The 27,869-nt window shown below is 43.1% G+C and overlaps 1 protein-coding gene across 2 annotated transcripts in view; it reads left to right on the top strand.

Moving 5' to 3' along the window:
* Positions 1 to 2,000: 2,000 nt before the first annotated feature.
* PARVG (parvin gamma) overlaps positions 2,001 to 27,869 on the top strand; it is an 85,608-nt gene continuing 59,739 nt past the window's right edge. The window contains exons 1-6 of one of the 2 annotated variants that reach the window (XM_073621939.1): positions 2,001 to 2,178; positions 4,175 to 4,276; positions 5,869 to 5,931; positions 8,108 to 8,172; positions 17,232 to 17,334; positions 23,985 to 24,125. In XM_073621939.1, the coding sequence (XP_073478040.1) occupies positions 5,874 to 5,931; positions 8,108 to 8,172; positions 17,232 to 17,334; positions 23,985 to 24,125 (367 nt within the window). In that variant the 5' untranslated portion in view covers positions 2,001 to 2,178; positions 4,175 to 4,276; positions 5,869 to 5,873. The remainder of the gene's footprint in view (positions 2,179 to 4,174; positions 4,277 to 5,868; positions 5,932 to 8,107; positions 8,173 to 17,231; positions 17,335 to 23,984; positions 24,126 to 27,869) is intronic. The other variant, XM_073621938.1, reaches the window with a different exon arrangement.

Below are 27,869 nucleotides of genomic sequence, written 5' to 3'. Positions count from 1 at the left end.
CCCTTTGGGACAGTTTTGGCAAGGAGAAGCGTGCAGTCTCTGCTTCCAGTATAACTTATGACAAGATAAAATGCTTTCTTTGTGACTTTTTTATTAAAGAAAAAAAAATTGATGCATTATATATAATGAACTCTTTTGAAGTAAATGCCGTTAGACGTAATTACAGATAATGTCTGCATCAGTCACAGCCCAAAATACCGAAAAGCAATTTATTTTCAGACCCAGCACAGTCAGCATTTATGCAACGGACTTCAGATCTCTCCTCTACCGATACATGGACTGCGTAAGTAAAACAGGATCTTTGTGCCACGAGTTTGAACATTACAAGTCGTGGACCTTTTGAAGCTGCTTTTCAAAATTTAAAAGGCTCGGAATAAAGAAGCTGTTAGCTTTTTAAAGAAGGCTTTGCATTACGATCACGTTAAAAATTGTAAATAACACCTCATTTTATTTTTCAGCAGAATAGCTGGTGACCCTGTCCAGTCCATGCATGGACTGTGTTGTTTTTGTACATCATTCTGCATATAGTTAGACTTCAAAGGAAATGTTTTAGCTTTAAAATAAAAGAACATCAAGTTGATTTTTGTATCTGGTCTTCCCGCCACGATGCTCTGTATTTTTGTTTAGGGCACTGCATGTGCCTTCCATACTGTGGAGCAGATCTCCACATCCTCCTCTTTCAGTTGTCCCTGCCCAACTTCAGGGTGAATGACAGCCAGCATCATTCCACTCCTCCCTGTGAACCCAGGCTGTCATGGACCCGCCCCCTGTGGAAGCATCATCAGACCAGCCTGGGCTCATAACTCTACTGCAGTGAATGGTGCTCACATGCTGTTAAGAGTGGCATTCAGAGCTGAGGGAAGGACTTCCAACACAAGAAGAGGTAAGACTCCAGGCACCCCAGAAGACAGCAGAAATTGGGGAATAAAAAAGAGGGTGGGGAGTGGGAAATGGGATTGACTCTAATGAGCAGGGCTCTCTGATTCCTACTATATTAAACTATATTAATACTATATTAAAGTGTATTGTAGTACAGTCTACCCTCAAGTTGTAAAGCGCTGCATAAACTGTTGGCGCTATATAAATCCTGTATAATAATAATTATTAGGGAATGAAAACATTTATCATATGACCAGCAGACAGATTATTTTTCTCAGACAATATATCTTTAAATATTTCCCAAACTCTCTCATCCATGTCTTTATGGACCTTGCTTTGTGCACTGGTCCAATTCATTTGGTGGAGGAGGGATTATGGTGTGGGGTTGTCTTTAAGGCGTCAGCATACCAAAACATTTTGGACAGGCCCCTTCCTGTACCAACATGACTGCGCACCAGTGCACAAAACAAGGTCCATAAAGACATGGATGAGCGAGTTTGGAATGTAGGAACTTAACTGGCCTGCACAGAGTCCTGACCTCAACCCGATAGAACACCTTTGGGATGAATTAGAACAGAGACTGCTAGCCAGGCCTTCTCTCCAACATCAGTGCCTGACCTCACAAATGCGCTTCTGGAAGAATGGTCAAACATTCCCATAGACACACTCCTTAACCTTGCGGACAGCCTTCCCTGAAGAGTTGAAGCTGTTATAGCTGCAAAGGGAGGGCCAACTCAATATTGAACCCTACGGACTAAGACTGGGATGCTATTAAAGTTCGTGTGTGTGTGTGTGTGTGTGTGTGTGTGTGTGTGTGTGTGTGTGTGTGTATATATATATATATATATATATATATATATATATATATATAGAGTGTCCCAATACTTTTGGTAATATAGTGTATTTTATGTGTGTGATTTAAAGTTGAACTCCAAGAAAACAGCTAAATAGTATTCTATTTGTATGCATTTACAGTTTGTTACTTTTAAACTGATTGCAGAATGTCTGCTGTAAGCACTGGCATTGTTTCTCAGGCAGATTTACCCGAGCCCTGTGTGTACCAGAGACACAAAGAAATGGGGAAGTTTTTGTATTTTGCTTCACCCAAAACTTTGTGTCATCATCACGCTTTCAATACTGAAACACGCAGGATGAGGAAGTGAAGGGCCTACATCACATATGACGCCTCATGTTTCCGAGGTGTAGCAGTGAGCTCAGCATTACATGCCTCCTGAGTGCGGGACATAATACAGGCCGACATAGCAAAGGTCTCTGGGTAACACGGAAAGTCCTGAGGAGGTGAGTTTATAAGATATATCTTTATGTAGTGATGGGATGTCTATGGGCTATGCAATCTTTCTTTATACATGTAAACCCGAACAATGAACTTCTCATCTGCTCCCTTTTGGTCTGTTAATTATTGGAAAACATTAAGTGTTTTGTTATTTGTGTTTGACAAGTGCAAAATAACACCTGTTGATCCCGCCAGAATGCTTTCCTCTACAATCTTATCTAAAACATCGTTATCTGGAAGTGCGGTATGATAACAGAAAACGTTCTCCCTATGTTATAAGGAACAGGGGAGGTGCTCTGTAGTCCTAACATACTTCCTGTCTAAGGCGCCTTTCACACGGACTGCTGTTCTGCCGCAGTTAAAAGCATATAATATGTTATGTTAAATTGAAGACTCCAGGCACTGCCATCAGCTGCATTTGTACAGTGCAATTACCTGCGTTTACGTGCAGTTACATGTGGTTGCGTTTAGCTGCGGTAGACCTTCCCTTATTGTTTTTTGATATTGTTGACATGCGGTTATGTGCATATAGCTGCACTAAATCGCTCCTGGACGCAGTCAATTCTATTTTTTTCTATCCGCACCAAACCGCATGTAACTAAATCGCAGCTAAACGCAGTGTGTGAATGGGGCCATAGGAAAGCATCGTGTGCTTTTAGCTGCGGTAGAAAAATAGAAAATCCGCAGCGTAAAGCACAATTCTATCCGTCCGTGTGAAAGGGGCCTTAGAGTGACAACGCTGTTCATCCAAAGATGATAGTGAGTGAGCATTGCCATCTTAGGACAGGCAGTGCATTACTGACATTATCACCAGGGGACATTAAGGGGGGGGGGGGGAGCCTGAAAAAGAGAAAACATCTAAGGACTGGTACACAGCAATATCCACTTGACCTCCGGAAGATTTACCCCCCCCCTTACTGACGAGACCATTTTTTGCAAAACTGCACTGCGTTACTTTAAGCTGACAATTGCGCAGGTGTACAGCACTGTACACAAATAAGATGGATGTCCTTTTTTCCCCCACAAATAGAGCTTTCTTTTGGTGGTATTTGATCACCTCTGTGGTTTTATTTTTTGCGCTATAAAAAAAAAAAAAAAAAAAAAAAACGACCGACAATTTAAAAAAAACAAAACCATATTTTTACATTTCTGCTATAAAACCTATCCAATAAAAAATGTAAAAAATCTAATTTCTTCATCATTTTAGGCTAATATGTATTACAAACTTTTGGTTAAAAAAACCCCAATAAGCGTATATTGATTGGTTTGCACAAAAGTTATGGTGTCTACAAACTATGGGATAGATTTATGGAATTTTTATTTATTTTTTTTTACTAGTAATGGCGGTGATCAGCGACTTATAGGGGGACTGCGATATTGTGCCGGACAAATCAGACACCTGACACTTTTGGGAACCAGTGACACTAATACAGTGATCGGTGCTAAAAAATATGCACTGTCACTGCACTAATGGTAGAGAAGAGGGGATGGCAGGGAAGGGGTTAACAGGGACAATCAAAGGGTTAAATAGGTGCCTAGCTGGTGTTTCAGTGTAGTGGGGGAGGTTTTTACTAGTGGAAGGCATAGATCAGTGTTCCTGATTAACAGGAACACAGGATCCATGCCTTCCGTACTGACAGAACGGCAATCTGCCTTGTTTACAGATTGGCATTCTGCCTGTGTACAGAACGATCAGCGGGTGCTGGCGGACATCAGGTCTGCAGAGCCTGGTGATAAGCTCCTGCTGTGTTGATTTGCAGCAGGAATGAGCCGGCAGCAGCACGCACTCACGCCCGATACCCGGAAGTGCAGGGTCATGTGTGTATATATACAGTACATGATCTTGCGCAGCACGGCCACCCTGTAGCAGTAAATGTGCTATTAAGAGGTCGGCAAGTGGATATAAATTACTTATTTATTCTTGGGTATAGATATACTTCAAGAACCTAGAGACCCTTTCTACTTTATATCCTAGCTCTTCCAATTGTCCCCCATGTACAGGAACAATTCCACTTTTGGCTTCAAATTTAGGGTTGTCTTGATGAGGTCAGTGGATCAGAAGAGATCAACGTCAGATAGGAAAAAAGAGCAAAGCCACTCCAGGTGAGCACGATCTTTTCTCCAACTTTCAGGTGCGAGTCCATCCACACCTGAAAAGATTATTGCGTTTCACGAACCAGAGTTTGCTTAGGCGTAATGTCATAATCTTACGACTAAGCGAATTCTGATTTGTGAAATGCGTTAATCTTTGCCTGTCTGTGTTGATGTGTAGGATGTCATTGCTCATCGTTTGATGGATTTTTATCTTCAATAAAGTCAACCATTTGCTTCATACCTGTGAGTGCGGTCAATTTCTTCTATGGCAGTAGATCAGAAGAGATCAGTCCTCTCATGAAGCTGTGCAGCAGCGGGCCACTTCTAACTGTGATCTATTGCTGGCTGCAGTTATAGATCAATACAGCAATGGCTATACCTCCAATGTAAACATAATTCGGAAGCTTTACATAGTGCTTCTATGGAGCGTTCTGTAGGGGCATGAGAAGCCCGGATACTGATTGTGTCAGCTACTGGGCTTAGTGTTGGACCCTGACAGCCAGTGATTCCAGCCATTGTGCTTACCAGTCAACATTTTAAAACTTCACTGGGACAAATTCAATGTGCTGTTTAAAATGGTATCCAGGATTTCAGTGGTTGATTTCAAGCAGTGTAAGCACCTGAATTTAATAAGATTACATCTTTTTCAGGCCTTGTACATCAGAACTCAAGCTAGGAATGAGAAGAAGCGCAAGGATTCAGTCTGATGTGCTGCAATCAGGGGTGGGCAGGAGGGGCAGCTGCCCCCCTGGGCGCTGTGGTATGTGAGGTGGGGAGGGAGTTGCTACAAGGAGATTGGAGGGATGAGATTTGTATTTGGAGGGGGAATTTGGAGGGTGGCAGGGGGTAAGAATTGTTCTAGGAGGGGAAATTTGAGGGCGGTGTGCAAGGAGTGCAGATTTTTGGGGTATGTGCTAGAAGAGCTGATATGGTAGATTGGGGGGGGGGTTTGCTAGGAGGGGATTTTTTTGGGGGGGGGATTTCAGCAGGGGGCAGATTTTTTACTCGGAGGGGGAATTTTAGGGGGTAAGCATGCAGATTAGTGCTTTTTTTTTTTTTTTGGGAGTGGGGATTTTTGCTGACACATAAAGCGCGTCCATCTTGGGGGGGGGGGGGGGGGTGTGTGTCACAGTTTGGTGTGTTCGCCCTGGGCTGTAGATGACCTTGTTCGGCACTGGCTGCAATGCTAATGTGCTAGCAAGGAATACACTGGAGGATAGAGCAGCGGGACAAAGAGATGAGCTCTTCAGTCTTCCGCGTCTCTTTCCTCTGTCCAATCACAGGCTGGGGGGTGGGACAAAGCCCATAAGGAATACTTAGCTACAGTGGAGAAAAATCAGGTCTCTGTGTTGTGTAAATCTGGGGACTGGATGGACAGAAATACAAATTCTTTTTCAGGTAAAACCGCTCCCTTACACAGTATATGTCATCCATGTTTTTAGCCTTTTTTCTCAGTAAATTCAGTACTCTAAGGACAATGAAGCCATCCACTTTGTGAATAGTATTATTTCTTGTGATGTGTTCTTTAGAGAATCAGGAATAACCATGATGCCTTGTGACAAATGTCCCTATTTGGGTCTTGTTTTTAATTTTTCCTGCAGGGCAAATGGATCTGTTTGCACAATCTGGTGATTCACAGATGATATTTAACATAGAAACTCAAGGTAATATTATGTCATTGTAACAGAGCTCTGAACTTCTGAAGCTGAAAAAAAGTTTTTCTCACTTACTTTTTTTTTCTGATGGGTGGAAAAAAAAAAAAAAAAAAGTGCATTTACAATGCATCCATCATTAATGGGCCCCAATCCATTCCTCCAATAGGTCTATAAATACAAATCAGGGCTTCTAGGGGTCAAGCTTGGCCATATATGGTTATTTTTTTGGTAGTGGTACCCCCCGTAGGGGCTGCTGAGAATTGTGGTCTGTCTGTCGCCCTGCCCAGCCAGGCACACACTTTTACTCTCCTCAGACGGTAAAGCCGTCCTTGCATTTTGTTTTTATTGAGGGATATTAAACTTGGATAGGGATGGGGACCTATGAGCTACCCGAGTGATCAGAACGTTGCAATTTGGGACTATATATACATTCGGTATATACATCACTACATTTCTCCTTCTGCACATCACTTCCTCACTAATCTTCTCCAGACAAGCCAGCACTGATTTAGTATGCCTGACACTGGCTCAGCCAGGCCTAAAGCAAGTGCCCTTTACAGGCAGGGACCGCTGGCCCCTATGGTGTAGCAAATAGAAAAGTCCCAGTGCTAGGTGTCCCTGTGGCTACTGCTCCCAGCACTGCCATCCATGTTGGCTGCAGCTGACTCGCTCCATTGCCCCTGACACCACCATCCTCCAGACTGGCTCTGCACCCATCCCAGACTGCTCCTCAGTCCTCTCAGGCGTGCCACCCAGTCCTCCCAATGGTGTGCTCACTCACCAGCCCTCCTGGCTGTCTCAGTGGAACTCCTGAAGACTTGCACAGCAGTGTTCTCGTGCTGTTCTCTCTTGCTCCTCCTGTGTCTCCTGTCCAGGACACCTCCATGTTTTCTTGGAGGGCCCCATCTGCACCCAGGCCCAAGGTCACTCCAACCCAGACTGGGGAGCTCCTTCAAAGGCCCTGACAGCCTAAAACTCCATCTCCATTCTTCCTTCCAATCAACTCCCTCCCAGCTGAGCTGACCCTGGGTAGTTATGGAGGCCTGCCCCCTGCCAATCCAAGTTGGGGATTGGTCAGGGCTCCTTAGAATACCCCAGGTGGCTCCACCCCCCCCTCCAGCCTCTTTCTAGAAAACACTGGAACATTCTAGAAAGAAGTAGGAGGTCCTAGTAATGCCACCTGTGCGTCACCCAGCACTACCCTGAGCCACTCCCAGCCCAGATCACCAAGCCTGAAATTTTACCTACCCTAGGGAAAAAACCTGCACTATTTTTCTAGAGGGTGCTACATTTTTTTAAATTCACCCAACACATCCCTTTGGCAGAGGTTGATCAAACGAGCTGGGACGGCCACGCACTGATCGAAATTCGGACAATTCCTGCTGAATTGGCCAAATTTTGCTCTTATGCAAACATTGCACGCAGTGCATGTTACTCTGTCATCTTTAAATGGACTCAAGGACCCCCAAAATGGTGATGCAATCTGCAAGTTTTGATCCTTGCTATTGTCTGTAATCTGCCTGTACCCTCCTAAACATTTCTTTTGGCCCACTGCTATAAGAGGCTACCTCACTGGCTAATAGGAAGGTGCAGGCCAGGTTAGTTCATCTTTACCAAAAAACTGCCTGTGCAGATAAGGGATGTCCGTAGATAAAAACAAACTGTGCAGTTTTGACCAAAGTTGAATAATACCCTTGCTATAGGTGTAGGACATTTACATACCTCCAAAAGTCTGACTGGAAAACACCTAGGACATAGCTTTGACATGACAGCTGCTACTGGTCACCTCCCAACATCACAGGAGTGAGCTCTCAAACGCTGAGCTCAGAGCTACTGCATCGGGGGGGGGAGAAAGCGCATGTGAAGGGGAGCAGTAAACACGGGCTTCTTTTAGCAGCGTTCTAGGAGATTTGCAGTCAGGCTTCAGGAGGTACGTAAATGGCCTACACCTGTAGCAAGGGCAGTTTGTTTTTTATCAACAGATGCCCCCTATCTGCATAGGCAGTTTTTGGTAATAGTGAGCTAACTACCAGAAAGTGCTGAAGATTGCAGGTTAGATTGCTGTTGGTTTCAGTGGGTCCTGGGTGGGCTGAGGGAATCTTTACTTTACCAAGGGACATAGAAATTACTGTATGCATCTTCTGCTTTTGTTTTGTCTGTAAGGCCTTTTTTTTCCTATTTGCAGGTGAAGCCAGGAGACACCTTCAGCCTAATGCAGAAAATGACCCCAAACTTCAGGAACTGAAGACGGTATGTTGTATATAAATGACAGAGACATGACTGAAGTGACACTTCAAATAAAGTTTAAAAAAAACAAGGAAACAATGTGATGAGTTGAAATGCACTTCACTCCACCCCACTGCAGCAAAACAGGACATTTAGTGTGCAATCAGTATGAACGAGCCCTATGGGCTGTTCATTTTTACCTTGTTGTTTTGGGTATAGCTCTGCTTTTCAAAGGACCAGAGCAAACCAGCTCTACACCCCATAGCAGAAATATTTACAAGTTATCTGAGGTGGCCGAACAAAGGGAAAAGAGAAAAACTGCCCCCAATTTGTATATAATGTTGTTTGATGCCCCTTCAAATGAAACTGTCCTTGGTATGGACCAGTGAGTGCCTTACAGCATAAACCATTGAAACGATATACATGCAAATATACAGTATCTCACAAAAGTGAGTACACCCCTCGCATTTTTGTAAATATTTTATTATATCTTTTCATGTTACAACACTGAAGAAATTACACTTAGCAACAATGTAAAGTAGTGAGTGTACAGCTTGTATAACAGTGTAAATTTACTGTCCCCTCAAAACAACTCAACTCACAGCCATCTCTAAACCGCTGGCAACAAAAGTGAGTACGCCCCTAAGTGAAAATGTCCAAATTGGGCCCAAAGTGTCAATATTTTGTGTGGCCACCATTCTTTTCCAGCATTGATTTAACCCTCTTGCACATGGAGTTCACCAGAGCTTCACAGGTTGCCAATAGAGTCCTCTTCCACTCCTCCATGACGACATCACGGAGCTGGTGGATGTTGGAGACCTTGCGCTCCTCCACCTTCCGATTGAGGATGCTCCACAGATGCTCAATAGGGTTTGGGTCTAGAGACATGCTTGGCCAGTCCATCACCTTTACCCTCAGCTTCTTTAGCAAGGCAGTGGTGTGTTTGGGGTCATTATCATGTTGGAATACTGCCCTGCGGCCCAGTCTCCGAGGGGAGGGGATCATGCTCTGCTTCAGTATGTCACAGTACATGTTGGCATTCATGGTTCCCTCAATGAACTGTAGCTCCCCAGTGCCGGCAGCACTCATGCAGCCCCAGACCATGACACTCCCACCACCATGCTTGACTGTAGGCAAGACACACTTGTCTTTGTACTCCCCAACTGGTGGCCACCACACACGCTTGACACCATCTGAATCAAATAAGTTTATCAGACCACAGGACATGGTTCCAGTAATCCATGTCCTAAGTCTGCTTATCCTCCGCAAACAGTTTGCAGGCTTTCTTGTGCATCATCTTTAGAAGAAGCTTCCTTCTGGGGCGACTACCATGCAGACCAATTTGATGCAGCATGCGGAGTATGGTCTGAGCACTGACAGGCTGATCCCCCCCACCCCTTCAGCCTCTGCAGCAATGCTGGCAGCACTCATACATCTATTTCCCAAAGTCAACCTCTGGATATGACACTGAGCACGTGCACTCAACTTCTTTGGTCGACCATGGCGAGGCCTGTTCTGAGTGGAACCTGTCCTGTTAAACCACTGTATGGTCTTAGCCACCATGCTGCAGCTCAGTTTCAGGGTCTTGGCAAGCTTCTTATAGCCTAGGTCATTTTTTTTTTTTTTTTTTTGTATATGTCCTGCCGAAGCGAGGACAGCCTAGGCCAGGGATATGCAATTAGCGGACCTCCAGCTGTTGCAGAACTACAAGTCCCATGAGGCATTGCAAGACTCTGACAGCCACAAGCATGACACCCAGAGGCAGAGGCATGATGGGACTTGTAGTTTTACAACAGCTGGAGGTCTGCTAATTGCATATCCCTGGCCTAGGCCATCTTTATGTAGAGCAACAATTCTTTTTTTTCCGATCCTTTTAGAGAGTTCTTTACCATGAGGTGCCATGTTGAACGTCCAGTGACCAGTATGAGAGAGTGAGAGCGATAACACCAAATTTAACACACCTGCTCCCCATTCACACATGAGACCTTGTAACACTGAGTCACATGATAACAGGGAGGGAAAATGGCTAATTGGGCCCAATTTGGACATTTTCACTTAGGGGCGTACTTACTTTTGTTACCAGCGGTTTAGACATTAATGGCTGTGTGTGAGTTATTTTGAGGGGACAGCAAATTTACACTGTTATACAAGCTGTGCACTCACTACTTTACATTGTAGCAAAGTGTCATTTCTTCAGTGTTGTCACATGAAAAGATATAATAAAATATTTACAAAAATGTGAGGGGTCTACTCACTTTTGTGAGATACTGTAAATGGTGATACATAAGTTAGATGTATCCAGTTTCACACTTGAAACATGAACAGACCATCTAAAATTGCAAGTCAGCTGACACGGGTTTCTTCATCTGAAATGAGGATGAAAATAGGGGAGAGTGACAGAAAGTACCAGTAATTAATTTATTTCAGCAAATCAGTAGAAACCCTCACAGCCAGGGCCAGGCTAAGGCAGAAAAGGTACCTACCTTGGGCACCATATAAGCAGGTGCTTAATGAGGTGTGTTAAATGGGTTAAGTGTATTTTCTGCTGTTTTCTGTTATTTTTTGTTTCCCTTTGTCCAAGGTTCAAATAAAATTTCACCTAAAGCTGGTCGTAGGTGGATCCTTTTTTTTGTTTTTGTTTTTTTTTTTTTTTGTTTGTTTTTTGTTTTTTTGTTTTTTTTTTTTTATCAACCCACTGGCTGATCACAATAAAAAACAAAAAACCAAACAGATTTTTACCCATCCACACAAGCAAGGTCGATGGAGGAATCCTCCCTGGTGTATGCATGTTTGTATGGGGGCTCCTCCACTGTTAGAATACACTGATCAGCACTACTGCAATTTTCAATCCATCCATGGCCAGCTTAAAGTGGTTCTAAAGGCAGAAGGTTTTTTACCTTAATGCATTTTTATGCATTTAAGGTAAATAACCTTCTGGGTGCAGCTCCCCCCTCAGCCAGTTGTTTACCTTATACTTACCTGAGCCCCATCTTGATCCAATGATATGCATAAGAGCTGCAGCTTTCCTGGGTCTGCCTCTCCTCATTGGCTACTGCTGCTGTCAATCACAGCCAGTGAGCCAATGAGGAGAGAGTGGTGTCAGGGCTGAGCTACGCCTTTGTGTGTGAATGGACAATGTCCATTCAAAGGAGCAGGGAACAAGGCTGCTCAATTGCTCCCATAGCAAGAGGCTTACTATTGGGGGCACTTGGCAGGGAGGAGGAGCCAGGACTGCTGGCGGGGGACCCAAAAAGAAGAGGATTGGGGATGCTTTGTGCAAAACCATTGTACAGAGAAGGTAAGTATAACATGTTTGTTATTTAAAAAAAAAAAATACAACCTTTAGGCCTCGTGTACACTGGATGTTTATACAGCTGCTGTTTTTGGCTTCAGGTATTTTCTTCTACAGCCAGTAAACTCCCCAGCATGTTATCGTATGTGTCAATGCACACATAGGCTGTTATCAGCGTTTTCTGGCTGGAAAAAAACCCCCAGAACTAGTGGGTTTTTCAGCTGTAAAAATGCTTTAACTCTGATAAAAGCTGAAAAATGCGGAGAAACGCTTTTGTGGGAGTATAGTTTTGCTAAAAAAAAAATTTAAAAAACGCAACAGCTAAAAAACGTTGCAAAACTCATTCTACAGCTATAGCTACTGGTGTTTTTATAACATCCAATGTGCTTGAAGCCTTAAAATCGCTTTAAGACTGTTTCTTTAAGCCAAATCATATTTATTTTGTTTTTGATGGAAGGGATAAAACGCCTATCAAGTTATCTTTTGCTGGAGAGCATTGAAGTAAAGAGCATTTTCATCTTAGACAGCTGTCACCAGAACAGGTGTCACCACTGGATGATTTCCTCTCAACTCCTGTTCCAGTGACAACTCAAAAAATGTGGATTTCCCATCACTTTCTGTCTTAATGGTCACCAGGACACATAACGAGAGTGAATCTTCCCAGCAATGACACAGACAGCAATACAAGCTTTACAGGGGCTCTAATCCACTCTATCCAAAACTAAAAACGAAAGTTTTGCCTTCACGCACACCTTAAGATGGTCGTAATATTCTGCAATTTCTAATAGGCTTTTTTGAAGTGGCCATGTTAGATAAAAATAGCTTGGTGGACTTCCTTAAAATAACACAACAGAGCGTGCAATTACGATTCGCCCCCTGATTACAAGAGGAGGCCATGAAAAAGATTCTCATTTGCCTGGTTATTAGTTGGATGAGAGGAGAAGAAGTCACAAGTGACGGACTAATTTACAAGTTATTACCCAGAATTCTGTGGTGTCGATTAATCAGCCTGTGATGGGGAGCTGGCACAATGGAGATTGGGAAGAAACGAATGGAAATGTATTCATAACAATTTAACTGGCCTATTATTAAAAAGTTATCAACCTGTTATCCTTTCACAAAGGGTTTTCTATAGAAAAAGGGAAGCTTTTGTTATGTAGAATTCAGATTTCACTCGGGATGTGTCAGCTAAGCGGGTTTTGTTATGTTTCAGATTAAGCATGAAATCCTAAAGGAGGGCTCTAATCGGGAAACAAATTACAAGTAAACTTGCCCAGCATCTAATTATTTGAAGGGCCGATAAACCGGTCCTAAAAGAAAATCAAGTTTTCTTAAAATACTACATACAGACAATAAAGTGTTAACCCAAAAAAAAAAATACACATCCTGGTCCGTTAAAGCAGATTACACAGCACAGTGCTTGTGCTGTGTAATCTGCCCCCTCTAAACTGTAAAAAAAAAAAACCCCTGCATCTGCCACTTCTGTATGCCCTCTCTATACCGACCACGATGACCAGGGCTACAATGCCCTGATCATCGTGGTCAGAGTGCGTCCCTCCGTCATACGCTGCTGTCCCCTCAACTCTCCTCTCTTCCCCTCCCTCCTGTCAGCTCCCTCTCTCTGTCTCCATCTCCGCCTCATCCCCCCCCACCCCCACTGCTATTAAAGATCTAAAATGGTCACTGCCAGACCCTCTATTAGAGCCTGGCATACCAAACTATGGAAGCCATTTCAAAAAACGAGCGTTCTAAATACTTATTTACAGCTGTCTTCAGGTCACATGACTCATGGCCGCTTTACAGCTACGAGACAGGGCTCTTGCAGGAGGAGCCGAGCAGCCACGTGATCTTACCGGCTGATGTCAGAGGGAGATCATGGTTCCTCCCACAGAAGCCCTGTTTCATAGCTGTAAAGCGGCCAGGAGTCATGTGACTGGCCTGAAGACAGCTGTAAATAGGTATTTAGAACGCTTGTTTTTTTTTTAAATAACTTCCATAGTGTGGTATGCCAGGCTCTAATAGAGGGTCTGGCAGTTACTTGCAATTTAGACTTCACAAACACTTTAAAGAGAACTGGTCATGATTAGGCCGGTGTTGGGATTCTACTACAAGTGAGTGTTACATTGTTGAAGCTGTGATGCTCCCAAAGAGCCTGTAAAAAAAGGGGAGGGGGGGTGTTATTGCTGAAAGTTGCAAATCTAAACTTATTCTCTAAAGTCCTTTCTTTCATCTTATCGCATGTATAGTGGTTTTATATATACATAATGATCTTCATCATCTTCAGGACAAAAGAAACATTCCATATGAACATTTCATACTTACCCCGCCAACCAGGAGCTGGAGCACCAAACTCCTGTTCACCTGTCTGTTCTTAGCTGCTCTGTTGATATGGCTCTGAATTTTGCTTAGTGGAGCTAGCCAGTGACTGTACCATGTTGCTCCTCCCCAGGGCTGTCTCAATAGCATCATGGGCCCCTAAGCAAAGCAACGCACTGGGGCCCCTACCAGCCTGCCCCAATTTACGCACCTACTTTCAAGAATTAAAGTATATATAGTTGATGGAATTAAATTTCTATTTATTAGTACTCTCAATAAAATCAGTTTGAAGCAATAAGAAAACATGCCATACATCAAAAGCTAATCAGCATGAAGGGTACAGTACAGGAGGGGAGGCAGAAAGGCACAGTGGGGGGGTCAGGAGGTCACAATACAGGTTTCAGGACGCTGCCTTGGACACGATCATCCTTGGACATCTTATGCCCCGTACACACGGTCGGATTTTCTGATGGAAAATGTCCGATCGGAGCGTGTTGTCGGAAATTCCGACCGTGTGTGGACTCCATCGGACATTTTCCATCGGATTTTCCGACACACAAAGTTTGAGAGCAGGCTATAAAATTTTCCGACAACAAAATCCGTTGTCGGAAATTCTGATCGTGTGTACACAAATCCGACGGACAAAGTGCCACGCATGCTCAGAATAAATAAAGAGATGAAAGCTATTGGCCACTGCCCCGTTTATAGTTCTGACGTACTTGTTTTACGTCACCGCGTTCAGAACGATCGGATTTTCCGACAACTTTGTGTGACCGTATGTATGCAAGACAAGATTGAGCCAACATACGTCGGAAAAAATGCTAGGATTTTGTTGTCGGAATGTCCAAACAAAGTCCGACCGTGTGTACGGGGCATTAGTGTGACTGTCCCAGCAAATCCGGGACAGTTGGTTAGTACAATGTAATGCAAGATTATCATGGGGCCCCCATGCACCTGCGACCCTTGGACAGTGCCCATGCATTAAGACAGCCCTGCTTCTCCCAGTTCAAGTCTACAGGTTAGGTCTGAGTATCTGAAAACAGACTGCGTCAGGTTCTATAATCCGTATCTATAAAACAAGACTACAGTCCCTTTCAAAGTGGACCATTTGGTAACTTGCCAAAAGTCCTACATTTTTAAATATTAATCCTTAAAAGCAGTGCTTGTGCTTCATTTCAGTGACTTGGGGGGGGGGGGGGGGTCGTACCTGCTAGGGTTACTAGGGTTAGAAGGCACCTAGAAACATGGAACAAAGTACCACATGTAGAGCAGAACTGTAAGGCTCGGTTCACACTGGGGCGACTTGTCAGGCGACCTAGTCGCCTGACAAGTCGCCTCCCGTTCTGTGCTATGGAACCGTTCTAATCGGAGCGACGCAAGTCGCTCCGACTTAGAAAAAGGTTCCTGTATTACTTTGGGGGCGACTTGGGGCGACTTGCATAGACTTCTATGCAGAAGTCGTCTCGCAAGTCGCCCCGCAGTCGTTTGCAGGTCGCCTCGCTGAGGCGACCTGCAAGTCGTGCCGCCCATGTGTGAACCGAGCCTTAATATAATATATAATGATCTTCCTTAATATAAAGTGATGGTAATCACCAGGGACGTGCGGTGAGGTCAGTGGCTGGTGAGGCACTGGCAATTTTAAAGCGTGACATGTTAGGTATCTATTTATGTGGCGTAACATCATCTTTCATAGTATACAAAAAAATCGAGCTAACTATAGTGTGTTTTTTTTTTTTTTTTTTATATTCATGAAAGTTTTTTTTCCAAAAATAACGCGTATGAAAAATTGCTGCGTTAATACCGTGTAACATAAAAAGTTGCAGCACCATTTTATTCCTTAGGGTGTCTGCTAAAAAATATATATAATGTTTGGGGTTTCTGAGTAATTTTCTAGCAAAAAAAAAATATATAATATTTACATGTAGGAGAGAAGTGTCAGAATTGGCCTGGGTGGCAGATGGTTAATTACCATCAGTAAGTAATATAGAAATAATTATTATATATTGTTTTTAAGGTAATTTACTATATTTTCAAAAACTGCACTCAAGCAGGTAACTTAACAGATAAATTACTGAAGTTTGAAGTTATAACTTCCAACCAGTAATTTCACAGTAAATAAATACATTTTATTTATTTATTTTAGGTACTTGTATAGCGCCGTCAATTTACGCAGCGCTTTACATATACATTGTACATTCACATCAGTCCCTACCCTCAAGGAGCTTACAATCTAAGGTCCATAACTCACATTCATACATACTAGGGACAATTTATACAGGATCCAATTAACCTACCAGCATGTCTTTGGAGTGTGGAAGGAAACCGGAGTACCTGGAGGAAATCCATGCAGGCACAGGGAGAACATGCAAACTCCAGGCAGGTAGTGTCGTGGTTGAGATTTGAACCAGCGACCCTTCTTACTGCTAGGCGAAAGTGCTATCCACTACACCAAATTATTATGTTATAACATACAGCATATAAATATATGATTTAGGTTGGATTACAACAGTACCTTTTCAGGAGGCAGCAGATTCTCATTTTCCCTCTTAACTGTGTGAGAAAAACTTGAGATTATGGATAAATCTGATATCCATAAACCCATGCTTTTTCCCTCTCGTTAAGAGGGCTGGGGTGGAAGGGAGCATGTGTCTTTTAGATACATGCTCCCTTCCATGACACTGCAGTGAGAAGAGAGCCTCCACTGCTGCATTTTTATTGGACAGATTGTTCCAGTGGTGCTTTACCATTGGTCCAAGGCTCCAAGCTGTCCATTAAGCTCGGTGCTTCAGACAAGAAGAGTGTAGAACAGGGATATGCAATTAGCGGACCTCCAGCTGTTACAGAACTACAAGTCCCATCATGCCTCTGCCTCTGGGTGTCATGTTTGTGGCTGTCAGTCTCGCTATGCCTCATGGGACTTGTAGTTCTGCAACAGCTGGAGGTCCGCTAATTGCATATCCCTGGTGTAGAGTGTGTTCGCTTGTATTTAAACTCGCCGCTCTGTATGTAGCTTCTGACAGGCTCCACAAGAAGCCCTGTATCTCCAGAACCATAGGTGACAGGGACCAGTGGTGGGGTAGGACTTCAGCTACCTACCCCCCCCCCCCAAATTTGGGGTCTCTGTGACCCCAGGTCACCAAGTTACGACCCTCGAAGCTCAATAGTTTTTTGTTTTTGTTATTTTTTTCATGTTAATGGCAGGTGAGGGTCTCCCTTGACTGCACGTCCCTGGTAATCACACTCCCTGGATATATAGATGACCAGTAGAAGAAGCAATTACAAATGTGAAGTGAATTATAAAAAGAAAAATAAAGTCAAAATGTGGAAGTCAGGTCAAAAATAACTTCCAGGTAATTGTCACAATGACTTCAAACATTTATAAAGGACTCAGAACAGTAACTTTCCATAGGCTATAGATAATCCATTTTGAAGAGTACTTTCGATCTGGTGATTTTGTTTTTTTGTTTTCTTCCAGTTCCTTATTGACTGGATCAATGATGAATTAAAGCAGGAGCATATCGTAGTAAAGAGCTTAGAGGAAGATCTCTTTGATGGGTTAATTCTTCATCACCTTTTACGTAAGATATTTTTACACCGTCTTCTAATCTGCCGGAGATCAGGAGCTCAAGCTGTTGTGATAGATTGGCTGATGGATTTGGCTGAGAATCACATCTCCGACTTGTTTACCATCCCAGGCTTAAACTTGGCTGTGTGTGAAATGCATATCTCTTTTCTCCCCCAGACTGAACAAGATCTGAAAGAAAAAAAAAGAGGAACTTTGTTTTATTTTTAACATCTGACTGCTTGGAAAACATAGACATTAGATTGTAATGCCTCGTATACATGGTCGGATTTTCCGATGGGAAAAGTTCGATGGGAGCCTTTTGTCGGAAATTCCGTCCATCGGAATTTCCGTTGCACAAAAAAATCTGGTTCTCAAATTTTCTGACAACAAAATCCATTCGCATAAATTCCGATCGTGTGTACACAATTCCGACGCACAAAGTGCCACGCATGCTCAGAATAAATTACGAGATGGAAGCGCTCGTTCTGGTAAAACTAGCGTTCGTATTGAAGATAGCACATTCGTCACGCTGCAATTTTTTAAATAGTTGAATGCAGCGCATTCTCTTCTTCTTTAGAATGCTAGAAGAATGAAGTTGTTTTGCTGCTCATATTCACACAGAGTTCTCACAAACTGATTTCCTTATTATTTCTCTTGATCTCATGAATAATATTAATTTTATTTTTCGTCACATCTCCATAATAATGTTTTTTTTTTTTTCTTTTTTTATCAAAATCTGCATTTTTTCTAGTGCTCACCATAATATTATTTCTCGTTTTGTGTGTCAAGTTACCACAACACCATTATTATCTTGTATTTTTTTACCTCAATGAGGTTGGTTGGTGTCCCTTGTTAATTTGACCTTGTATTTTTTAAATGTACCTGCCTACTCACAAACAAACTGTCCTTTTTGAAGTAAAACACATAGGAAAGTATTTGTGAAAAAGAAATAGCCATTTATTATAAGTCATAACAAAATAAAGAGGAAGGCAACGCTGGAGAAACTGAAATTTGCGAAGCTTTTGTACCCCAGGGCAGACATCAATAATTTTACAGTCAAAATTGGTGGCCTGAGGAGTCCTTATAATAGGGAGCACAATCCGGTCCAGGACTACAAGAGATCAGGAACAGCAGCAGATGACATCTATGTCCCCAGGCTGTGGTCATACAATAGCCTGCATCTTTTGCCAGACCAGACTGAACCCAGGCCATCACACTCTTGTCTTCCTTAGACGCTTCCTTCCAGGCTGTGGTTCTGGTGTTGGAGTTGTGGCAGGAGGTAGAGGAGGAGGACCATGGTTGAACTCACAAACGTGGCTTTGGCTTGCTGGCTTGTGAGTTCGCCCCTCAACCCCTTATTTAGGGCTTGTAACATCACTTCCTCACATAAGGGGCGTTGGCCCTCCTCCATTTCCAGCATTTTGCAGGCTGTCATGTAGGCATAGTCCTCTTGAACACTGGGGGGGGGGGGGGGGTTCTGAGGGCCGCAGTAGCCTTCAGCAGTGGTGTATTTAGGTTTTGTGCTGCCCTAGGCCTGACTAATTTTTTAATGAAAAAAATTGTACCTTCGTTATAACGATTGTCGCTACCGTTACTTCGTCCTCACAGATCGTATATACGACGCACGCGTGTTACGCTTTATATACACTGCACATGCGTGAAACTCCGCCTGCCCCTGACGTTCTGTTAGTCTATTGCCACCCTTTATCTTTCGGCGCAGTGGGAGAGAACATGGAGTAGAGACAACATGTGCATGTAGAGGAGAGCAAAAACGAGGAAAGGCCGGAGCCCTGAACCTCATGATCCCGGAGCAGATTGAAGGCCTCAAATATGTACTTTGTAGAGATGGTGGACATCTTGAAGAAGGCCGACTATGATGGGAAGCATGGACCTTACCCAAACCCAAATGTGAGAAAGGCCAAGATCATGCCTAAAGTTGTGAAGAGTCTGCAGAAGAATCTTGGGGTACGGCGATCCAAGGATCAACTGAGGAAATGCTGGTCAGACCTGAAATTGAGGGAGCAGGATCAGTACAGAAGATTCAAGAGAGTGCTGCAAAAATGTAAGTATTTTGTCGTGTGTTCCTATTCTTCTTAATGTTTGTGCTGCTCCATGTGCTTTTCTTTACTGTTGTACATTTTAAAATGGCTACTTTGATGCTCATGGGCACAGTAATCGGTCGTAGGAAACATCGTTCGTTCGCCCACTTTAAGATGTTTTTGGCAGATACAGGTTAACTACATTTGTTCAGGCCTATTTGTATTAAAATAAGTTTGTTGTCTAGATGGGTTTGTAACTACAATGAAATGTAAACTTGATTCAATGTAAGGAGAGGACACTCAGCAGCTGTTTACACATCTGGACGCAGGAGCACTAGTGTGGGACACCAGAACAAACTTTTTTTTGGGTGTCCCACACAGGTGCTCCAGTGGATACTAGGGGTGTCTCCATGTGTGATATTTTAACAAAAAAGGAAAGTATTCCAGCTTGAGAAAGGAAATAAAATGTTCTTCAGCTTGGAACTCTGCCTAAACTGACAATTGTACGACACTTCCAAGCATTGTTTCATATTCCTATTTCTGGCATCAAATATCTGTGTGCTAAGTAAACCTATTTTTTATTCACATAGGGGAGAAAAGACTCGGGACATCTGAGGACACCAGGGACCCCCCACCTCCTAAAGAAGAGGAAGTCACCAAAACACAAGCAGAGGATGTGGAGGGAGACATTTATGAAGTGGGCAAAATTGTCACCACAACAGGTGAGTGTCTGAGACCACAGCTTCAGGTAAGAGATTTATGCCTGCATATTTATAATACATGGTGTGTTTTTTTTTTCTTTTAGGTGATGTGGATGTTGTGGAAGAAGAATCTCATTTCACAAGTGAAAATGCCCAGATCCTCATCAGGGAGAGAATGGGGTGCAATCGTGATTTAGAAAATATAAAGGAAAACAACAATGATGTTCAACAAAAAATTAAGAACATCATTGATGTTTTAGGCAGAATATAAAAAATAACAACATTGTACTGTTTTATTATGTATTTTTTAATTTAAAGTGTGACACACAGTGTGTCAACATGTGCTATCTGCCATCAGGGGATATCAATGTACGCGTTTTGTGGGTGCAACGCCTTCCTCCCAACTCAACTAGGTGAGAGGAAGGGGTTGCACCCCCAAAACACGTCCATTGATCCCCCATTATGGGAGCTAGCACATGTTGACATTAAGCATGGAATAAGGAGGGAAATCCCCATTTTGACTGTCAATTTGTGTGCATCTTCAAAATTTGGCTTTTACAGGGGTGACATCACCCCATCTGATGAAGGCAATATCAACACAGTTTGGACATACTCATGTCTGAAATTGCCTTCACTTTATCAAAGTTGAATTTTGTAAGTTCCTGAGTTGTGCATGTTATGCTTTGAAACATGCCTGTTTAACCAAAAAAAGGATCTTTACAATGTGAAAAAAAAATACACCAAAGATGTTGGTTTGTTCAAAAACCCTTTTCCACTCAACAATGTGTGGCTTCTTCTTTCAATGCTCAATAGCAATTTTTGTAGTAAGTTGGTGTTTACAGTGACAATGGGGGTTATTTACTAAAGGCAAATCCACTTTGCACTAAAAGTGCACTTTTAGTGCAGTTTCATGTGCACTTTTAAGTGTTGGAGTGCAAAGTGTATTTGCCTTTAGTAAATAACTCCCACAGTGCTTTATAATTTGCCACAATCACGCCATTTTCATGACACCACAAAATTCATTCATGGTGCTTTTTGTCAGTAATGCATTACATACATTAACAACAAAAACAAGGTGTGTGTAGCAGACCCACAACATAATAATAGTTCGCTGAAGAAGAGATTGTCACCTCATGTATCAAATAAATTACATTTGCACTATTGAAGAAAATGTCCAAAAAGAAAAGCCCAATGGAAAACCTAGGAGACAGCTAAAAGAAACCCAGGCAGTAAATCAAAGGAAATCTTCTTTCAAGTTCAAAAATTGTTGATAAAATATTTCTTATACCGTTTCTGGCATATCAATGGCCCCCCTACCCGCAAAGTACTCGACATACGTCTGTCTTACTTTGTGGGCTCTTTGGGGGGGGCAAGCCAGGACGGCCCGCTTCAAGTGCCGTCAGGATTTCTTCTTGAAGTCCGGCCTCAGGCACAACTGAGGCCACATAGTTCATTGAATTTCTCCTTAAACAGTTGTGTAGAATGCAGCATGCAAGGATTATATGGTTAGGTTTATGTTCCAACATGTTGATTAGCGTAAGAAATAGGCGGAACCGGCTGGCCATTATCCTAAAAAGGTTCTCCACCACTCTTCTGGCTCTGGCCAGATGGTAGTTATAAACCCTCTGGTCCGGGGTGAGGGTCCTCATGGCTTCAAAACGGTCGGCTGGTCAGAACGAACTAACAGAAAGCACTGAAAAACAGAAAGGTTGGAGCTGAAAATCAGAAACGAGTGGAGAAGAACGCACTGTAAAACAAATACGTAATAGAAATACGAACCCACAAGCACAAACCGAAGCGCAGTAACAATCGGAAAAGCAGGAGGCTGAGAAGCGCGAATCGTCTGTCACCAAACTTCTACTAACACGAGATTAGCAGAAGTAGCCCAAAGGGTGTCGCACTTGGTATTGAACTTCCTCTTTCTAGTGCCGTCGTACGTGTTGTACATCACCGCGTTCTTGACGTTCGGAATTTCCGACCAACTTTGTGTGACCGTGTGTATGCAAGACAAGTTTGAGCCAACATCCGTCGGAAAAAATCCATGGATTTTGTTGTCGGAATGTGCGATCATGTGCACGAGGCATTAGGGTGCGTTCGCATGGCAGCCAGGGGCCGGTAAAAGCAAAGCGGTAAAATCGTTTGAGCTGTGGTTTTACCACCACTTCATTGCCTACCTAAACACAGAAATGCAGCCGCTCGAAGCTGTACACATGCTGTGGCTGTGACACTTCGCTTTGTAGCTCCAGCAAAGATTAAACAGCATGTTGCATTCAGAGGGTGGTACTACTGCCGAAAGCAACCCATTCACGTGAATAGGGGTGCGCCACAACTGCGTGCAAAGCCAGCAGCGAGGAGACGGCATACAATGTTGTAACACTCCTCCTTACTGCCTGTCAAACAAGTCTGAAAAGTGATGATCATTGGTGCGATTGTTTTTTTGTGATGGTTGGAAAACGTATCTGTGTCTTCAAATAAAGTTACCCCTCCTTAAAGTAGTTGTAGGCCTCATTGACATGAAGCCTAGGCACAAGTCTGTGTTATTTTATAAAGACCCAGAACCAGCATGAACAAATAATCATGGGACCTCACCATAGCTGCTGATTCCCTTGTTTACTGTCTGTGCGCTCAGATTCTCTTTAATCCCCAAGCAGTAAAAGAATCTTCATCCCATTTTAGCAGTCAAAGCCCCATTTCCCCACTGGTGAATCTGTAGCTGGTTGACACCTTTCCAAAGACAGAATCATAGAGGTGCACTTAACACAGTCCCTTATGGGGTTCCTTTACACTATAGATACATGTTAGCGAGGGGCAGTGATGGAGCAACATCTTGATGGTTTAACCACTGGCCAAGAGACACCAGAGTCTGGATAGCACCACTTGGTGCGAAAGCTGGCCATACATCGAGCAAATTTTGGCCAGATCCTGATGTTTGGTTGAAATTCTCACAGTAGGTGGCCTTGTCTGTCACTTGCTACCTGACATCCCTGGATTGAAAAATCAAAAAAGCTTTGTGGAAAATTGTTGGCTGAAATGCTACATACAATCCTGAGGTTAATATATTGATTGAGTGAGGCTCTAGCACTAGCATGAAAGAAGATAATGTGGGTAGCCCAAAAGAACTCATCTGCAATAATCTAAATATGAGGGAGCTGCTCTTGGACCAGAGTGGGTGCTCTCTTCATCATTGATGAATCATTGAAAAACGAAAGGAAAGACAAAAGCACAAAACCTCATAGTCTAGTATATTAAACAGAAAGTATTTATTAAATTGATAAAATTTGCTCTCACAAAAAAATGGCATGTGCTAGGCATAACAGCCTGAGTCGCCTGGAAGCCGGAAGTGATGAAGTGTTTACCAGGACCCCTGACTTGGCCACCGACAAGGGCATGAGAGCACTCTTGTGATGGAATAAAGCCACTGTCACCGAAGCACAACCCCGGAAGTGGAGGCTGCCTGACATAGCCAATGTTCACATGTGCCGTAGGATACAGGGACGCATTTTTAAGCTTCAAGCTTCTGCCTCAGCTGAGTGAGTGCAATTTTCAATTAAATAAATACTTTCTGATTATTATACTACACTATGGGGTTTTGCATTCTTGTCTTTCCTTTTGTACATCATTCAGTTTTGTGCATTTTAACTCTTCGGCGCCTACCATGTAAGTTTCTCCCTGTCCTTGCATAAAACATCAATAATGGGTTCTACATGTAAAGGAACCCTCATTCCGATCTCTCACCAGAGCCGTTATTTCTAGTTATGCTTCTGATGCAGAAACAAGTAGCCTTAAAAATCGCTCACTGATGTGTTTTTCTTGCAGAATCTGTACATTTTTGTCCATCCATAGTGACACCAAGCATAGTAAAATCGGTTTCCAGATTCTGTATTTGAAGTCATAACACTTAATGAACATTTGTTTATGTGCAGAAAAAATTGGATCCCTCACACTGGAAGTGGAAGAAATAACATTGTCCTCAACCAATCAGAAGAGGAAGCTCGGTGTCATTCTGGAGGAGGTCTCCCGATGTCTACAGCTGGAGGACAGTCGGCTGAAGTGGAACGTGGCCTGTAAGTACCACTTATTCATGCAGCATGATACTTGACCATTATAGTCTGTTGAAAGAGGTACTTTTTCTGAGCATCATGTCACCTCCACATACACAAAGGCTGTAACACTGATGCCCCTCTTGTGATGTAACAGTGAATTTGGGCCTCCCAAATTCTGGTGTGGATCACAAAATATTGCCACCCATTGTGCATAATCTCAGCAATGTAAAGGTGAAACTATACTGTTTTCTAGGGATGCACTGATATCGGTATTTGAACAGGAATGTGGTACAATTCCTGTCTGAATCACATGTGATTCCCCCCACCACTCCTGTGTGTGTTTATAGATAGGGAAAAGCGCCATCTAGTGAGCAGTTTAAAAATGTTAGACCTTACAGTACATATCAGGCGACATGCAAAATAATGTACATGGGTGTCCAGGTCTGCCGATGATGGCAAATCGGGGCCGCTGGAGGTACTCGCAGGGCTGGAAGAGATGTAGAGGGGGTCTGCCCCAAAGCTGACATCACTTCTGCCCTATATCCATGGGGTCCTGGAACTTCAGCCCTGTGAGTACTTCCAGCGGCCCTAATTTGCTATAGTCGGCAGACCAGGACACCTATGTAGATTATTTTGCACGTGGCCTGACGTGTACAGTGAGTTTTAACATTTTTTAAACTGCCCACTAGATGGGGCTTTCTATACACACACACAGGAATAGTGGGGAAAATCACATGCGATTCGGACACTGCATTCCTGTTCAAATGGTGTAGAGCTGTGTAATGCAAAGGGGTCCAGAGGTGTGGAGCTTTGTAAAGAAGGCCAGAGGTGCGAACTATGTATTGTAAAGGAGTCCAGAGGTAAGGGGTCCAGAAGTGCGGGGGCTGTTTAATGTAAAGGGAACCAGAGGTGCGGGGCCTGTGTAATGTATAGAGGGTCTTCCTACATTTTACCTGCAGTTATAGCTGCAGTCCTATAGATTTCTATTAGGTTGCAAGTTTTTTCTGCATTTTCTGAAAGTGAATCAAAAGTCCCAAATGCTGCATCTTTGGCGCACTTTCATAAAGCAGGAAAATTTGGTGTGGGGAAAGCTAGCACACACCTGTGCCATTAGTGTGCTTGTTTCCTGGAAAAGCTGGCCCAGACTGGCATATTAAACAGTGGCACCGCCTCACTCTGCCGCAAAATGTATATATGGTTAAACAAGAGCTATTTTAATTTAAATGCAGTTAAAAAGTACAAACTTTTTTTTGAGGTTGCTGTGCTGCAGATTAGTGGAAAGTTCTATGATCTGCAAAAAACTGGCAAGATACCTATGGTTACAATGTATTTGTCCACAATATCCTAAGTGCCGGTTCACACTGGGACGACTTGTCAGGCGTCTCCTGTCGTGTCCAGGTCGCCTGAGGCAGTCGCTCTGCAAGTCGTGCTGCCTCAGTTTGAACCGTGTAGCAGCTGTCACACATGACAACTGAGTCTCGTCAGTTAGAGGCAATGCAGGCATGGTAAGGGATAAGGTCCTATATAGATGGGCGAGTACTATTTGAAGTTTTTTTAGGGAGTACCTCATACACCAAGTTTAAAGTGGTTGTAAAGGCTGAAGATTTTTTTACCTTCATGCATTTTATGCATGAAAGTAAAAAACCTTCAGTGTGCAGCTCCCCCCTCAGCTCCCTCTAATACTTGCCTAAGCCCGAGGCTCTCCCGCGTCTCTTCCTCCTGATTGACTGAGATGCAGCAGCGGGAGCCACTGGCTCCCACTGCTGTCAATTACAGCCAGTGAGGTAGGAGCGAAGGGCGGGGCTGAGCCACGCTCTCTGTATCTTACGGATGCAGGGAGCCGGCTTGGGAGTGAGCATGCATGAGTGCCCCCACAGCAAGCGGCTTGCTATGTGTGCACTTGGCAAGGGGGAGGGGCCCAGAGACCCAAGAAGAGGAGAATGCTCTGTGCAAAGCCACTGCACAGAGCAGGTAAGTAGAACATGTTTGTTATTTTTTTTTTAAATAAAAATATTTCCTTTACAATCACACTTTGCAAAAATAGAGTAAAATATTGAAAACAATATAGCTGCTGCACTTCCATTGTCTGCTGATTCTTCTTCCTTTTAACGGTTGTCTTTCTTCTTCTATCCCTGTACTGTCCCACCTTTCCAGTTTTGGGTGGCAATCTTCTTTAGATTTACCAAACTATGCAATATTATAATTCTGCAAACTCAGTGTGCTCTCCTCCAATGATCAGACTTGTCCTGACACGCCCCCGCCACCCCTGCACAGCCTTTCACTGGGAAAATCAGTGTTCTGCTGTTTCCCCTACCCCAGCTCTTATGCAGCTGGGAACAGAAGGAATGTGATCATTTATAAAAAAGGAGAAAAGGTATTTATAATGTTTTTTATATATATATATATATATATATATATATATATATATACAGAAATCTTTTGCCTTTCATTTCTATTTTAAACAAATCGGGTTGTTTTACAAGGTGATCGTTTACAATCACTTTAAAGGCTTCCCATTTTTCTGATAACAGCTCGGAGGAAACAATGATGCCAGGCTGGTACTTTAAAGAAACTCACACACTATATTGTTATTCAGCAGATGTCCACATAAACTCACGTTAATTACTGGCTCATTTACCGCAGCCATATCCGTGCCAGAAATATGGCACATTAAACCATATCAGAAATAAACAGGCAACAGAAGGTGAAATTGTATTTTATTTTTCAAAGGATTATGAGAAATGGATAAAATATTTAATGTCTTAAAATTTGAAATGAACGGCATTTGTACTAAATATGATTTGCAAAACAGAGGGTTTCGCTGCTTTGACTTATCTATAGTGTTATACACCATAAGTCTTTGTACTTGAACAGAACTTAAATGGGGGGCCCAAAATAGTGTTCCTGTTGTCTTGTCCCATCATTGCACCCTGAAAAACCACCAAAAAATCCCCCAAAACATCACCTTAAAGAGATCCTGTCACCAGACTATTCTTTTCAACAACAATCTTCCCATAAGATATGTGCATTTAAAGCAAAACTAAAGGCCCACTTCGGAAAACTTTGAGCAGACAGGCTGTCTATTGCAGAAGAGATATGCAATGTCTCTTCTACAATAAGATACCTACCTGCCTGCTCGCTGTCTTCTTTGGAATGTACACGGAGCTGGGCAAGTGCAGCTCAGTCTATATACTGGTACAGTACCTGTGTGCTGGGATGACTGCAATTCTGTATACATGCATAGTGACGTCATCCCATGCCGGACAATAGGAATGGCTGTAGCCCGAAACGCAGAAGAAGCCAGGTAGAAGGTGCCGGCTCTGGTGTGGGACATCAGACCATTGAAGGGTGGTAAGTATTGTGAAGTTTAGCTCCACTTTGGGGTCTGGTGTACACCAGATGCAGTCTGGTGTGTTTTTATTCTGCATCAAAAATGCATTGACAGTGTTTAACATGGATTCCAATGGCCCTAGTTCACACCAATGCAATGCATTCCAGTGTAGTAAACCAAAGTAGAACATGCTGCATTTTTTCTTTATGGAATGCATCTGGGATGTGGCAAAAAGGATCACTGTATCAAAAACACCATGGAAGGCACATGTCCTTAATGGCTCATTTACACTTGCTTTGACTTCAACAGGTTTTAAAGAGCCTAACGCTTCAACATGCTTTTTTGATGTGTTTATGATGCTTTGGTGATGCTTCAATGATGCTTTACCCACTTGACCTCTAGAAGATTTACCCCACTTCATGACCAAGTCATTT

This window comes from Aquarana catesbeiana, linkage group LG03, assembly GCF_042186555.1.
Source record: "Aquarana catesbeiana isolate 2022-GZ linkage group LG03, ASM4218655v1, whole genome shotgun sequence".
Classification (NCBI taxonomy): Eukaryota; Metazoa; Chordata; class Amphibia; order Anura; family Ranidae; genus Aquarana; species Aquarana catesbeiana.
Note: the sequence above shows the minus strand (reverse complement) of the source record. Positions and strands in the feature narration are given on the sequence as shown.